Source organism: Ammospiza nelsoni, chromosome 30 (assembly GCF_027579445.1).
Source record: "Ammospiza nelsoni isolate bAmmNel1 chromosome 30, bAmmNel1.pri, whole genome shotgun sequence".
NCBI lineage: Eukaryota > Metazoa > Chordata > Aves > Passeriformes > Passerellidae > Ammospiza > Ammospiza nelsoni.
Genome location: NC_080662.1, coordinates 2,554,936 through 2,568,010, shown reverse-complemented (window position 1 = coordinate 2,568,010; position 13,075 = coordinate 2,554,936). Strand labels below are relative to the sequence as shown.

At 60.4% G+C, this 13,075-nt stretch overlaps 1 protein-coding gene across 1 annotated transcript; it reads left to right on the top strand.

Annotated features, from left to right (window-relative positions):
* Positions 1–405: 405 nt before the first annotated feature.
* ZNF703 (zinc finger protein 703) lies at positions 406–3,272 on the top strand. Its single transcript, XM_059490867.1, is given in 3 exon segments — positions 406–650; positions 1,161–1,451; positions 1,453–3,272. Coding segments are annotated over 3 exon segments (1,590 nt in total). The 5' UTR covers positions 406–437; the 3' UTR covers positions 2,539–3,272.
* The last annotated feature ends 9,803 nt before the right edge of the window (positions 3,273–13,075 follow it).

The following is a 13,075-nucleotide window of genomic DNA, read 5'->3' as shown; positions in this document are numbered from 1 at the left end:
CCAGCGGCATCACACCACGCCGTGCCATGCCGAGCCGTGCCATGCCGAGCCGTGCCAGCGGCATCACACCACGCCGTGCCATGCCGAGCCGTGCCATGCCGAGCCGCGCCATGCCGAGCCGCGCCAGCGCTGCCTCTGCCGCCCGGGCCGGTGCCGCGGTTCTCCCCCGCGCGGCGGCGCGGGGCGGTGGCGGCGGAGCGGCGGCGGCTCGCCCCCCCCACCGGCGGCTCTCCCCGCCCCGGGGGCCCGGCCGGGCGCGGATTGGTGCGCGGCGCCGGCCCCCTCGGAGCGCGGCCGCCATCGGGGCTATTTGACGTGTCGGTGGGGCCGGGGAAGGGCTTCGTCTCGCCGGGGCCGCCGCCGCCGCCGCTCCGCCGCCCGCCCGGCCCGGCCCGGCCCCGCGGAGCCCGGGCACTCCCCCCTTTCCCCCGCCCCAAATGAGCGGCGCTCCCGGCGGGCCCCGGCCGAGGACCCCGCCGAGCCGCGGAGCCGCGGCCGCCCCGTCGCCCCGGCCGCCCCCCGCCGACCCGCTGCGCCAGGCCAGCCGGCTGCCCATCCGCGTCCTGAAGATGCTCAGCGCCCACGGCGGCCACCTCCTGCACCCCGAGTACCTCCAGCCGCTCTCCTCCACGCCCGTCAGCCCCATCGAGGTCAGTGCCCGCCGCCCCCGACCGCGCCTCGCAGCCCCGGAGCCGCGCTCCCGGTCCCCCCGGCCGGGCTCTTCCCAGCCCGGTGCTCCCGGCCGGGCTCTTCCCGGTGCTCCCGGCATTCCTGGCCGGCGCTCCCGCTTCTCCCGGCCGGCTGCTTCTCAGCCTGGCTCTCCCGGCTTTTCCCAGCTCGGCGCTCTCGGTTCTCCGGGCCGGGCTCTTCCTGGTTCTCCCGGCTTTTCTCGGCCGCCGCTCCCGGTTCTCCTGGCCGGGCTCTGCCCTGCCCGGCTCCCCCCACCCCGTTCTTTCCCTCCCCCGCCTCCGCCGCAGCCCCGCTCCCCCTCACCCCACCCGGTCCCTGTTCTTCCCGGCCGGGCGCGTCCCCCCGCCCCGTCCCCCCATCCCCGCGCCCTGGCTCGGTGCCGGGCCCGGCCCCGGGGTTTCGCCGGTGGGGGGAGGCCGGTGCGGGGGCGCCGTCGGGGTCCCCCCTGACCGGCTCCGCTCCGCCCGCAGCTGGACGCCAAGAAGAGCCCGCTGGCGCTGCTGGCCCAGACCTGCTCGCAGATCGGCAAGCCCGACCCGCCGCCCTCCTCCAAGCTGAACGCCGTGGCGGCCGCCGCGCCCGCCGCCGACAAGGAGCCCTCGGCCCGGCCCGCCGCGCTGAAGCCGCCGGGCAGCGGGGACGCGCCCGCCGAGGACAAGTCGAGCTTCAAGCCCTACTCGAAAGGCGGCGGGGAGCCCCGCAAGGAGGGCGGCGCGGACAAGGCCGGCTTTCGGGTGCCCAGCGCAGCGTGCCCGCCGTTCCCCCCCTCACGCCGCCTCCTCGCCCGGCGGTTCCCGCGGGGCTTCGCCGCAGCACCCCGAGCCCAAGGGCGCCGAGGAGAAGAAGGAGCCCGAAGGCGGCAAGCCCAGCCCCGAGGGGACGGGCGGGGCGCTGGGGCGCGGGGTGGTGGAGGCCGGGGCGCACGGCGAGCCCCCCTCGGGCCGCAAGTCGGAGCCCCCCGCGCTGCCGCCCGCCGGCCATGTGGCCCCCGTGTCGCCCTACAAGCCGGGCCACTCCGTGTTCCCCCTGCCGCCCTCCAGCATCGGCTACCACGGCTCCATCGTGGGCGCCTACGCCGGCTACCCGTCCCAGTTCGTGCCCGGGCTGGACCCCACCAAGCCGGGGCTGGTGGGCAGCCAGCTGCCGGGGGCGCTGGGGCTGCCGGGCAAACCGCCCAGCTCCAGCCCGCTCACCGGGGCCTCGCCGCCCTCCTTCATGCAGGGATTATGCCGGGACCCGTACTGCCTGAGCTACCACAGCGCCTCGCACCTGGGCTCCAGCAACTGCTCCAGCTGCGTGCACGACCCCGGCAGCCTCAAGAGCGGATACCCCTTGGTGTACCCCACGCACCCCCTGCACTCGGTGCACACCACGCTCTCCTCCAGCGGCACCCCCAGCCTGCCCGGCCACCCCCTGTACACCTACGGCTTCATGCTGCAGAACGACCCCCTGCCCCACATATGCAACTGGGTGTCTGCCAGCGGACCCTGCGACAAGAGGTTTGCCACCTCGGAGGAGCTGCTCACCCACCTACGGACCCACACGGCCCTGCCGGGGGCCGAGAAACTCTTGGCGGGTTACCCTACCTCCGGGCTGGGCTCCGCGGCCTCCTGCCACCTGCACCTCCCGCCCGCCGCCCCCGGGAGCCCCAACACCTTACCGGCCTCGCTCTCCTTGAGGAGCCCACACACTTTGGGACTAAACAGGTACCACCCCTATGGCAAGAGCCACTTGCCCACGGCCGGCGCCCTGCCCGTGCCCTCCTTGCCAGCTGCCGGACCTTACTACTCCCCGTACGCTCTCTACGGCCAAAGACTCACGTCAGCCTCGGCTTTGGGATATCAGTAACCGGCTCAGCCCCAGCCCCTCGCGCCCTCCTTGGACTCTGTATTTATTACTGTATGTTAGCTTAAAGCTGGGAATATAAGTGCATTATACACCAATGAATCAATGGTATGCAAAAAAAAAAAAAAGTCTGTGTTCCAAAAAAAAAAAAAATTAACCCGAAAAAAAGAAAAAAAAAATTTTCCCTTCTTTACTTTGCAGGTGTGGGGCTTTGATTTTCCCCTTCTGTTTCTTTTGAATTTTTTTTTCCTTCCCCTTCTTAATTTCCCCCAAGAAATTCTTGCATGACATGGAAAAGCAAAAAAAAACAAAAAAAAAGGCATTTTCCTCCTTCCCCTCTGCGTTTATCGCTCTGGGATTCTGTTCTCTGCATTTGTAACTTGCAGATGTAATTTTTTTTTGGACTTTTTTCCTTATTTTTAACCTTTGGGGTTTTCAAATTTTTTTTTTCCTTTTAAAATTTTTGTGGTTTATTTTTTTTTTTTTTAATTTTACTCCTTCTTTTTGATTTTTTTTTTTTTTTTTTTTAATTTTTGCGCTGTGTCCGGGGCCGGGTGGGCTACACCGGTTGGGTGATGCTCACCCCAGGCCGTGCCCCGCCGGGGGCTGCAGGACCCCGCGTGTCCCCGCTGTGTCGGTGGGGGGACCGGAGGAGCGGCAGGACCGGCGGCCCCGGGCGGGCGGACGAGCCCCGGTAAGTCTGATTTTGTTAATAAACGCCTCTTGGTTGTAACCCACGCTCTGGTGTCGTCTCGTCCCTGCCCGGGGGTCCGGCGGGGTCCCAGCACCATCTAGCGGTGGCGGCGGCGGTACCGGAGGAGCCCCGGGTGCGCTCCTGGCTCCGCGTCCCCGGTGTCCCCATCCCCGCGTGTTCGTGTCCCCAGGCGTGGCGGCGGAGGGAAGGTTCCAGAAGGCGTTTGGCGGGATCGGAGCGGTGCCCGCGGGTGGGCACCCCCTCCCGGGGTGCAGATTTGGGGTGCAGTTGTGTTCTGGATATCGGTGTGGGGGGATCCCACACCTTGCTCCCGTTCGATGTTTGTGTCGGAGGAGGGTGATGGATGGCTCTGCCGTGGTCTGGCTCCATCCCCACCGTGCTGGGGGCTCTGCCTGCTCCATGCCCCAAGGAAAGCGCTTCCACTCCAGCTCTGGGACCCCTTTTCAAGCTCCCCCTGCATGCCCCATTGCCCCACATCACTTACTTTTTTTGTCTGCCTCGTTCCTGTTGCATTTCAGTGAGTCACGCAATTAATCCCTGTTAATTGCCTTCTCAATATTGCTTTATGCCCTGTGTTTAAATTCCTTTGTGTCCTTTGAGATGAAAAATAACGCGCTGAGAACAGGGACTACTTTTGCCAAAGGGATTTTGATTTCCCTGTGCCTGAGCGTGCAGCCGCTGGGAGGGCCCAGCTTGGGTTTCCTGTGGCAGTGGGAGAAATTTGGTGGTCTAGGGACCAGTTTGGCTCCATGCTGAGCTCCCCAAGGCTGATTTTGGGGGTCTGTGGCTTGGGGATGTGCGGACGTGGCTGGGCTCCGGTTGTGCCCGTGGTGGTGTTGCTCCTTCCAGGTGGGATGTTTGCTGGATGAGAGCTGGGGTTTGCACAGAGATGTTTGCAGGGCTGGGGCTGGCACAGGGGGCTTTGCTGTGCGTGTTTGCTCTGTCCTATGGGCACAGCAGGAATGGGGTGCCCAGCCCAGGCTGGTGCAGCCCCTCCGGTGTCCGTGCTGGGTGCTGAGCCCTGTGGCAGCTGATGCTGGCCGTGGAGCTGGGTGGCACGGGCAGTGGGCACAGCAGCCCCAGAGTGTTCCCTCTGCTGGCACAGGAGGTACCCAGACCCCCTGGCCCTCGGGAGCATCGCTTCTCCCTGGATGTGGCTCCTGCTCCCCGCAGTGATGCCGCTCGGTGTCGGCCTCACTCGGGCACTGCCAGTGCCCATCGTAAATCCTGGCTGTGGCTTCGTGCTGGGGCCTGTCTCAGCTTCCTGCGCTGGAATTTTGTCCCACTGTGCCCATCCCTGGCTGTGGCTGGGCACCTCGTGCCACGGGGTGGGAGGATGATGCCGCAGACCCTCAAGGCGCAGTAGCCCAGTGCCAAAATCAGCGCGCCTGGCACGGCCACTCCGGGTTTTGGGGGCCGTGCCAGACCCCAACCACGGAGCAGCCAGGGCACAGAGCAAGGAGAGGCTGCACAGCCTCATCCTGCCAGAGCTGCTGGGGGATCCCTCCTCACGGCAAAGCTCCATCCCCTCTTTCCCCCAAACCTCCTCGCACCAGGATGGTCCCTGCTCCAAAACGAGCCCACGCGCCTTCCCTTCACCCACGGCAGGGCTGGGTGCTGCCTGGATGAGTCCTGCTGTGCAGGAGGTTCCCTGAGGAATTTTTTTCCCCTCCCTAAGGACTGCAGCAGTGGGGCCAGACCGTGTAAACACCGCGAGTATCATCTGATAGCGGCGGCACTCGGGCTGAGCTGCTGGGGAACAGTCGCGTTGCCGATATATTAAATAATTCCCTGTGTAATGTATGCCCAGGTTATTGCGGAATTCATTTTATAATAAGAGCACTGGGATGCACTTTATTAATCATTCTGTCTAACAACCTGCACTCCACAGTTTCAGTTTGATTTGATTCAATCCTGTCTTTCTGCAAAATATATGGCTGAGTGGGTCGGATAATGTATGGCTTAATTTAGAGTTGTATGGGTTTGAATTACCATTTTCATAATGTGCTGTGCATTAATGTGTTGCATCATTTATACAGAAAAATGTGCCAGGTTTCAAACCTCTCCAGGAGGCAAAAGTCACCTAAAGGGAACACGGAGAGACAGAAAAAGACCTTTTCAAATCCAGCTGGGGCTGGGAGGACACCGGTGGGTGTCGGACGTGGAGACAGCAGTTTTGGGGCTGTGCTGGTGGCTCTTTTCCCCGTGGCACAGCAGCACCTTCTCCATGTCACCCCAAGCTGCCGGGGACCTGCAGCGCTTGACTCGCCGCTGACCCCGGTGCCGCCGAAGTCGCGCCCACCATCACTCGCGAGGAAAAAGCTCTGATTATCCAAATACAGTCATTAAAGGGGAAATGTGTTTTTTAGGACTGTCAGAGTGATTAATGAGGGTTAGCAATCCTTGCAAATGCACTTGTTTAGTCTAACTGGCAGCCTCTCCTTTCCTATTGATTTATGGTGGCAGTTGCCGGGGCCGCGGTGTGTGTGGAAGGAGCGGGGCTGCGCCGGGGCACGGCGAGGGGCCCGGCCGAGCAGCACGGCACGCTCTGCTGTGCCCGAGGCAGCTGAACAAAGGCAACATTATCCCCTGTGCCGGGGAAGGAATGACTTGGACGCACACGCCGAGCCGCTCCGCGTGCCTTATAAATATCCCCGTCTGTGAAGGCCGAAGCCCAGCTGACCACAGCCACGCTGTCCGCCCAATAAATACGTGAATGAAAGAGCCAGGCCCTATTTTTTCTTGTTGTTTTTCCTTTCCTCTCCTGCACAAAAATCCCCGATGTCTTTTAGGTGATGCAGAGGTGGCTGCCCGCAGACGTACAAGGCGTTTCAGAGCGCGGAGCGGAGCGCGGCGTCCTCGAGGGCTGGAGCCTGCCCAGGGGTCAGGTCGGGATGCAGAGCCATGGTGGGTGGATGAGAAGTTCCTCAGCTGCATAAAGCAGCTTTTCTTTCCACGTGAGCACTGGTGGAAGCCACGGAGAACATGGGCTCTGTTTGTCCTCCAAGCCAGAGTGGCGCGGACACCTCCTGTCCCCTGACCAGCATCCCCGTGCCCAGCCTGGCGTCAGGGTTTGCTTTGGGGCACACTTGGTGCTGGATGAGCTGAGAGCAGACCTGGAGGGACAGAGCCATGCTTGGAGGTGGCAGTGGAGGTCCTGTGCCAGGCTGGGAGCTGGAACCCTGCAGGAGGAGCAGCTGAGTGGTGACACAGCGGTGACACAACGGTGACACGGAGCAGCCAGGGCAGCACCACGGTGTGGAGCTGTGTGTGCCCACCAGAGCCCCACACTGCCCTGCTGTGGGGCCACCTCCAGCCGCTCCAAGCAGTGGGACAGCACAAGTGACAAGAGGCTGGATGAGGTGAGTGGAGAAGGACAAAGACCTCAAGGTGCCAAAGCCAGAAGAGTGTGGGCAAGCACCCAGGGCACTGCAGTGGCGAGGAATGCCACAAGTTGGAGTGGACTTTCCTCTGGCTCTGGATAACGGCTGAAGAGCTGCTGCTGCCTCTGCCCTGGCCATGGATTGGTGTGTGCTGCAAACCCTCCGGCAGCTCTGATTCCAGCTTTCACAACGATGCACTGACGTGTTCCTCACCACACCAGGACACCCGGCCTTGGCTGGTCACCAGTGACCCACGGGAGGTCCCCAGTGTGACCACAGCCATGGTTTCCCTCTTGTGCAGTGTGACAGTCCAGCACAGGGCCCTGGCAGGTGACAAAGCCCTGGGACCACGGCTGTTTCCTCACACAGGTTGACACAGGAGTGTGGCAGCAATGCTGGGTCACAGTCACCCTGTGTTTATTGTGGTGACAAACTGAGGAGTGCTGATCCTCACACACCAACACTTCAGCTGAAGCTCCCTGGAGAGCAGGGGAGGGTGCTCAGCTGACAGCTCTGTGCACAGAGCAGGGTCCTGGAGCTCGAGTCCCAATAACACAGATTTACACAGATGATTTACACAGATTTACACAGACCCCTGTGTTTTCTGAAGCTGTTCATGGAAACCTCCAGCAGCAGCTTTGCCATGACTTCATCCCACCTTCCAATGTGGTGCAGGGAGACAGGACAGGAGGATGTGACCCACAGGGGAGGTGCCTTTGCCAAAGGTGATGGTGGAATGCTGACCCTGCGCTATCAGAGCTGGCCCCAGCAGGCTGAGCAGAGCTGGACAGGACACCCGACACTGTGCATGGTGCAACGTGACCTCTTTAACACCTTGTGGTCCCAAAATTCATGGATCACCCATCCTGACCTGGCAAAATTGGGAAGGAGATGAAGGATGCAGCATCCTGGGCGTCTGGTGGCTTCTGACAGACCCTTCCTGCAGACACCTCAGTGGAGCAGAGAACCAAAATGGCCTTTTTTGTGTCCCCCACAGCTGCAAGGTGCCCACCACAGCACCCCTGCATCTCCAGGTACATCCCTGGGAGAGGGAGATGCTGCTGCATCAAAGAAGATGGGGAGCAGTGAGAGCCTCAGGTGCTGGTGCCACCCCATGAGCAGCTCCTGCAGGAGGGGTGGCTGGGGGGACTCTGAGAGAGGACAGGACAGAAATGGGGACTGTTAAAGATCTTTCTTGCTGAGCTCTCACCGTCTTCTCTGCACCCAAAAGATTTGCTGTTTTCCTCTCTGGATGAGAAGGATGGGGCTGGATGAGAAGGATGGGGCTGCTCATCACCCAGGATGGCGTCCAGGCTCTGCTCCCCTGGGCACAGCTCCTACCAAAGGGACTCCTGGTTTCTGCTGGAGCAGCGTTGCCTTTGTGGGGTTTGGTTTTGTTCCCATTCCCTGCACAATCCCAGGAACATCCAACAGGCTGGAGAAGGACAGTGCCCCTCAGAGGTGAGAAGAGCCCAGTTCTGGGCAGAATGGAAATGGAGCCTAAAGCCTTTCCTTGCTTCCCACAGTCTCTGGGACTCTGCTTGGGGTTCGTTTTGGGAACAGCTGGGACGGATGGGGCTGGCTGGGTGCCTGCTCCTCTGGCTGCAGGGATGTGCTCTGTCCCCTTTGCTGCTGCTCCTCAGTAATTCCCAAGCTTTTCCCAGTTGCTGTGCTGGCACAGAAATCCTGCAGCACTGGGGCAGCTCGGGGGGTTCCTCACAAGGGGAGCACCAGGATCCAGCAGCTCTCATGATTTTGGGATGTCCTGGTGTGGGGCAGATCCTGAGCCCTCCTGGCCATGGGGGAAGCCCTCAGGGCATTGGGAATGTCCTGCTGGGTTTGGGGACTGGCTCTGAGCACTGGGGCAGCTCAGGGGGGTCCTACCTAGGGAAGAGCCCAAGGGGAGCACCAGAATCTGGCAGCTCTCGTGATTTTGGGATATCCTGGTGTGGGGCAGACCTTGAGCAATCCTGGCTGTGGGGGGCACCGGGACTGTCCTGCTGGGTTTGGGGACTGGCTCTGAGCGCTGGGGTTTGCACAGCACCCACACACTGCAGGTGATGGGGACCAGGGCAGGGCTGGCAGCTCCAGGGTGCTCCGTGCCTCCATTTCAGGGCACAGAGAGAGCTCAACACCACAGCCAGGGGGTGGGCAGTGGGCACAGCACCCACACACTGCAGGTGAGTCCAGGGCAGGGCTGCCAGCTCCAGCAGGGCACAGAGAGAGCTCAGCACCACAACCAGGGGTGGGCAGTGGGCACTGCCCCCCACCTTTAATCACACCCCAGATGGCCACAAGCCCCAGGGCAGTAATGGGCTTGGGGGGACTGATCTCTGGGTGCTGTGCCAGGGATGCTGCCCCTGCTCATCCCTCTGGCCCTGCCCTTCTCCTGCCACCAGCAGCGGCCCTTTCATCTCCGGGGGAGGTACAAATGGAGCTGTCAGATGCCATCAGCCCCGTGATATGACAGGCTGTGGGGCCAGGGCCCCTCGAACAGAGCAGCCTTGTCTGTCAGAGCCGCCTGACACTCCCCATAATGGCCAGATGGATGAGACTCTGAAAGTAGGGCCCGGCGCGTTTTCAACTCTATTTTGGGTGAAAACACTTCTTGAAAGATCTTGAAAGGAGCTGGCAGTTTAGTAGTTCAGATGATTAATGAGCACTGGCTCTGGCGGGTGGATTTCTCGAGCCGTGCCAGCAGCTGGGCTGCTCCAGCGGGCCAAGACACGCCGAGAGCCCCCGGCCCCCCTGGCCTTCCCGGAAATGACACCGAGGCGACAGGCCCTGCATATGGAAAAAGTTAAATATAAATTACTGCTGAAAGAGGCCTCGCCGAGCCGAGTTAGTTAAAAGATGTTTATGGATTCAGAAACACGGCCCTGCATATGTATTTAGGGATGACAAATGTGATTCAATAAGTCAGGAATTTCTCCGTGGGCTGAGGCGGGACCCGCTCTGCTCTGGGCTCGGCTGCTCCGTGCCATAAATCCTGCAGGCAGGCTCCTCGCTCCTCCCCGGCCTGCTTGGGGTTGATTTCTGCCTTTTTCCTGCAGCTCACCAAGTCACTGGAGATCCCAAACTGTGTTTGGGAGCAGCCCTGCTCTCTCCATGGGTTTGGAGGATTGGGAAAACCCATGAGGGCACTGGAGGCCATGCCACCACCAGTGCCAGGCACATCCCTTTCCCTGGGTTCTCTGTCCCCCCAGAGCTGCTCTGGGAGCAGCCAGGCCCTTCAGGACTGTCAGCAGATGATTTATGACCAACCTCCAGAACAAGTTTGGGATTTGACCTGGTGCTTCACGAGTTCAGCCCTAATTCTGCAGCCCCTTCATGCGGGGCAGCTTGGGGGCACCCATCCAAGCTGCCCCCTGTTCCTGCTGCTTTTGGGGTGCATCACAACAAACTGAAGCAGGAAACCCCTAAATTAAACTCCAGCTGTTTTGCTGGGGGCCTGGCATGGGTGCCAGGCCCATGGCAGGGGTACCAGGTCCACGGTGAGGGTACCAGGTCCATGGTGAGGGTGTCAGGCCCATGGCGGGGGTGCCAGGTCCATGGCATGGGTGCCAGGTCCATGGTGGAGGTACCAGGTCCATGTCAGGGGTACCAGATCGATGGCAGGGGTGCCAAGTCCATGCCAGGGGTACCAGATCCACGGCAGGGGTGCCAGGTCCATGGTGGGGGTACCAGGTCCATGTAAGGGGTACCAGGTCCATGTCAGGGGATGCTGGATTTGGATTTAGGGTGACAACCCCCAGCAGACCCACAGCAATGGGCAGTGCAGGATCCACCCCCTTGGCTCCCCTCATCCCACACCTCTGGGAGGCTCAGAGGGAAATGCTTTTCAGGGGGTCAGGGCCCGGCCAGGCCTTGGACCCACATCCACATTCCTTTGGTCTGATTTTATTCGTTAGCAACATTTGGCCTGGATATGGAGACAGCTAATGAGGGACGGAGTTTATTGCAGTTTGATTTTTCTGTTAAAACAATACAATAAAATAAATGCACTTGGAAATCTGGTCTGTGTTTGTACATAGGAGATTTATGGCTCTGAAGGCTTCCAGAGAGACGCAGCCTTTCATTCCCTTCCTTATTGGAACAGATCATGTTGCAGAGTTTAAAGGCCTCTGGAGCTGTGATTTATTTGAAGGAAGAAATAAGGGAAATCCAACTATCTGTTCCCTGGCTCGGATCATCCACTAACTCCCAGCCAAGGGGACAGATCTGCACCTCCTCCACAGATTTTTTTTTTTTTCTTTTTTTTCCCTCCTGTCACTTACATTATCCCACTCTAAATATATCACCGAGCCAGGGATGGCTCCTGACCTGGGCTTCAGCACCTCACAGAGGTTTCCCCAGCCCTTCCTGGAATCCCACAGATAAATAAATCTCTCTCCTAGAGCCCTGTCTGAGCTCCTCCACGCTGCTGATGGGATGGGACCTGTGTGGGGCCAGCTGCTGCCTTGATCCAGAGCTGAGGCAAAGGCAGGATCTTGGGGTTATCTCTGGATTCAGGTGATAAATTCACATCATCTGTTCCTGCTTCCCCTCCCTTGCTGTTCTCCTGGGCAGAGAAGAGCATGGAAGCAGCTTAGAACCAGGTCAGGATTTGTGCCTGCAAACCCTTGCCATGAACTTGGAAACTCAGCAGGATGATGCTGCAGCTCCCACACTCCAGGGGCTGCCACAGCCACCTCCCTCCCAACTTCACAGAGGAAAACTGTGTTTTCCCCTTCTCTGAGGTTTCCTGCTGCCCAGGGATGAAGCACCTGGAAGGCTCCAACCCATCCCAGTGGATCCTCCCAGCAGGAGCAAGGTGAGATCCTTCCCTGAGACATTTTGGAAGCATTTGGCATTTACAGGCTGGAGTTTCCTGGGTTCTCCTGCTTCTCCCAGGTATCTCCTGGACTTCTGGGAATGGTGTTGGTGCCATCAGCAACCATCCATCCTTTCTTGTGCTGTTTGGACACACGTGAGAGGAGAATTCCCTTCTCCATCTCACTGCGGCTCAGGGAAGGAGTGACAGGATCCCAGCTGGGGAGGGGACCTGGCTGTGCCAGCCACTCTCCTCCTCCTGGAGCTCCATCCCAGCTCCTCCAGCCCATGTTTTTGGCGGGCTGCTCCCTCCCCCTGCACACAGACGGGCTCTGTTTGCCATTAGCTCCCCCCCCCTCTGCCCCAGGAGCCCATCCCAGCACTAATTCTCACGCATGTTTCGGGTAAATCTACTTTCTTTGCCGGCCTGAATTGTGGTTTCCAAGCACCATTAATCATTTCCCTTTAGAAAACAGCATTGGGGGGCTGGAAACACATTGCTCCTTTCTTTGCTGGGGGATGACCTGGCACGCTGGCACCCGGCCACGGGGCTGGCGCCTGCGGGACGTGGAGAGCAGCCTCGGGGAGAACTCCCCTCCTGTGCTGGGAACTGGCTCCCAGTGGGATCAGCGACCCCAGGACAGAGCCCAGCTCCTGCCCAGGGGCTGGGGAAGGACGGGAGGAAAGGCTGGGAGTGCCAGTTCTGTAGGGCTTTCCCCAGAGCCTCCTCCCAGGGGTTGCTCACTGCGAGCTCGGTTGTCTCCCTGCTCTCTGCCCACCCCACACGCCCCTCTTGTGGGTCCTCAGCTCATGGTTTTGGAAGGAAGGGAGCCCCTCCTGCCCTGCTGGCCGTGGGGAGGGGGCACAGTGACCACGTGTGAGCTCTGGGCTGTCAGGGGATGATTAATGGCCAACGCCACCGAGCTGCCAAGGGCTGCATTGTTAGAGCTGACACGGAACGAGCCCCGACACTCTGGAACACAGCTCTGCCCCATAATCGGCAAATAACCTTCCATGGAGGCAGCTGGGGGAGTGTTCCCCCTCCCAGAGCAGGAAAGGGCCCAGCCAAGCAGGCTGCAGCTCCCAGCTCCTGCCAGGGATTTCCCTTCCTGGGATCCACTGCTCCTTCAGGTGTCAGCTAGGGGACAGCTGGGATGGGATGGGATGGGATGGAATAATGGGATAATGGGATGGGATAATGGGATGGGATCCATGGGATGGGGTGGGATGGGATCCATGGGATCCATGGGATGGGATCCATGGGATGGGATCCATGGGATGGGATGGGATCCATGGGATGGGGTAGGATGGGATCCATGGGATGGGGTGGGATGGGATGGGATCCATGGGATCCATGGGATGGGGCAGGATGGGATCCATGGGATGGGGTCCATGGGATGGGATGGGATGGGATGAGATCCATGAAATGGGATGGGATGGGATCCATGGGATGGGATCTATGGGATGGGATGGGGTGGGATTGGATCCATGGGATGCGATGGGATCCATGGGATGGGGTGGGATGGGATGAAACTGAAGATGGAGGCAGAATTTGAGATGGGCTCGGGGACAGGATGGAAATGGAGATGGAGGCAGGAGTGGGGTTGGGGCAGGACTGGCTTTGGAGCAG